The 585-nt window shown below is 48.2% G+C and overlaps 1 protein-coding gene across 1 annotated transcript in view; it reads left to right on the top strand.

The window, feature by feature from the left end:
* The window catches only part of ASPBRDRAFT_51544 (protein kinase family protein), a gene marked incomplete at both ends in the record, with an annotated part of 11257 nt that overhangs the window by 1668 nt on the left and 9004 nt on the right, over positions 1-585 (top strand). Inside the window, one exon of the mRNA XM_067626746.1 lies at positions 424-537. Coding sequence (XP_067483084.1) covers positions 424-537 — 114 coding nt within the window. The remainder of the gene's footprint in view (positions 1-423; positions 538-585) is intronic.

Raw genomic sequence — 585 nt, 5'->3', positions numbered from 1 at the left:
GGAGGAGGAAGAGGAGGAGGAAGAGGAGGAGGAAGAGGAGGAGGAAGAAGAGGATGGGGTGGAAGAGGAGGAGGTCGTGGGGGGGTGAAGAAGGTATACCATAATGCTAATGATTACTACTATAATAGGCTGTACCATGTCACTCATGAAACACTTCAGAGGCACAGGAATAAGTGTGGTTTCTGTGGGATACGGGGGCATGATGCCCACGAATGTCGTTATGCTATGGTAAGTAGTTCTTCTACTTGAAGTCTTAGTATGTTTATCCAGGACTAAGTTAAACTGACTGCTTATAGGGCCCTCGGCAGGCTGAAGTTAGTTTTAGAGGATAGTATAGATGTTACTATCGGACTGACTTATGATATCAGCTCGTTCGGGGCGGCAGAGGCCGCCGAGCCGACGTGAGTACTCTTTATTGTGAAGTCTTCATATCAATATACTGACTATCATTAGCCCCACCGCCGCTACCCCCTCCACGCCACCACCATCATCACCACCACCAACGACAACAACAACTACAACAACAACACTGGTGCTGCTGCCGCCACCACTACCACTACTACTACTACTACTACTACTACTACT

This window comes from Aspergillus brasiliensis, assembly GCF_001889945.1.
Source record: "Aspergillus brasiliensis CBS 101740 unplaced genomic scaffold ASPBRscaffold_2, whole genome shotgun sequence".
Classification (NCBI taxonomy): Eukaryota; Fungi; Ascomycota; class Eurotiomycetes; order Eurotiales; family Aspergillaceae; genus Aspergillus; species Aspergillus brasiliensis.
Note: the sequence above shows the minus strand (reverse complement) of the source record. Positions and strands in the feature narration are given on the sequence as shown.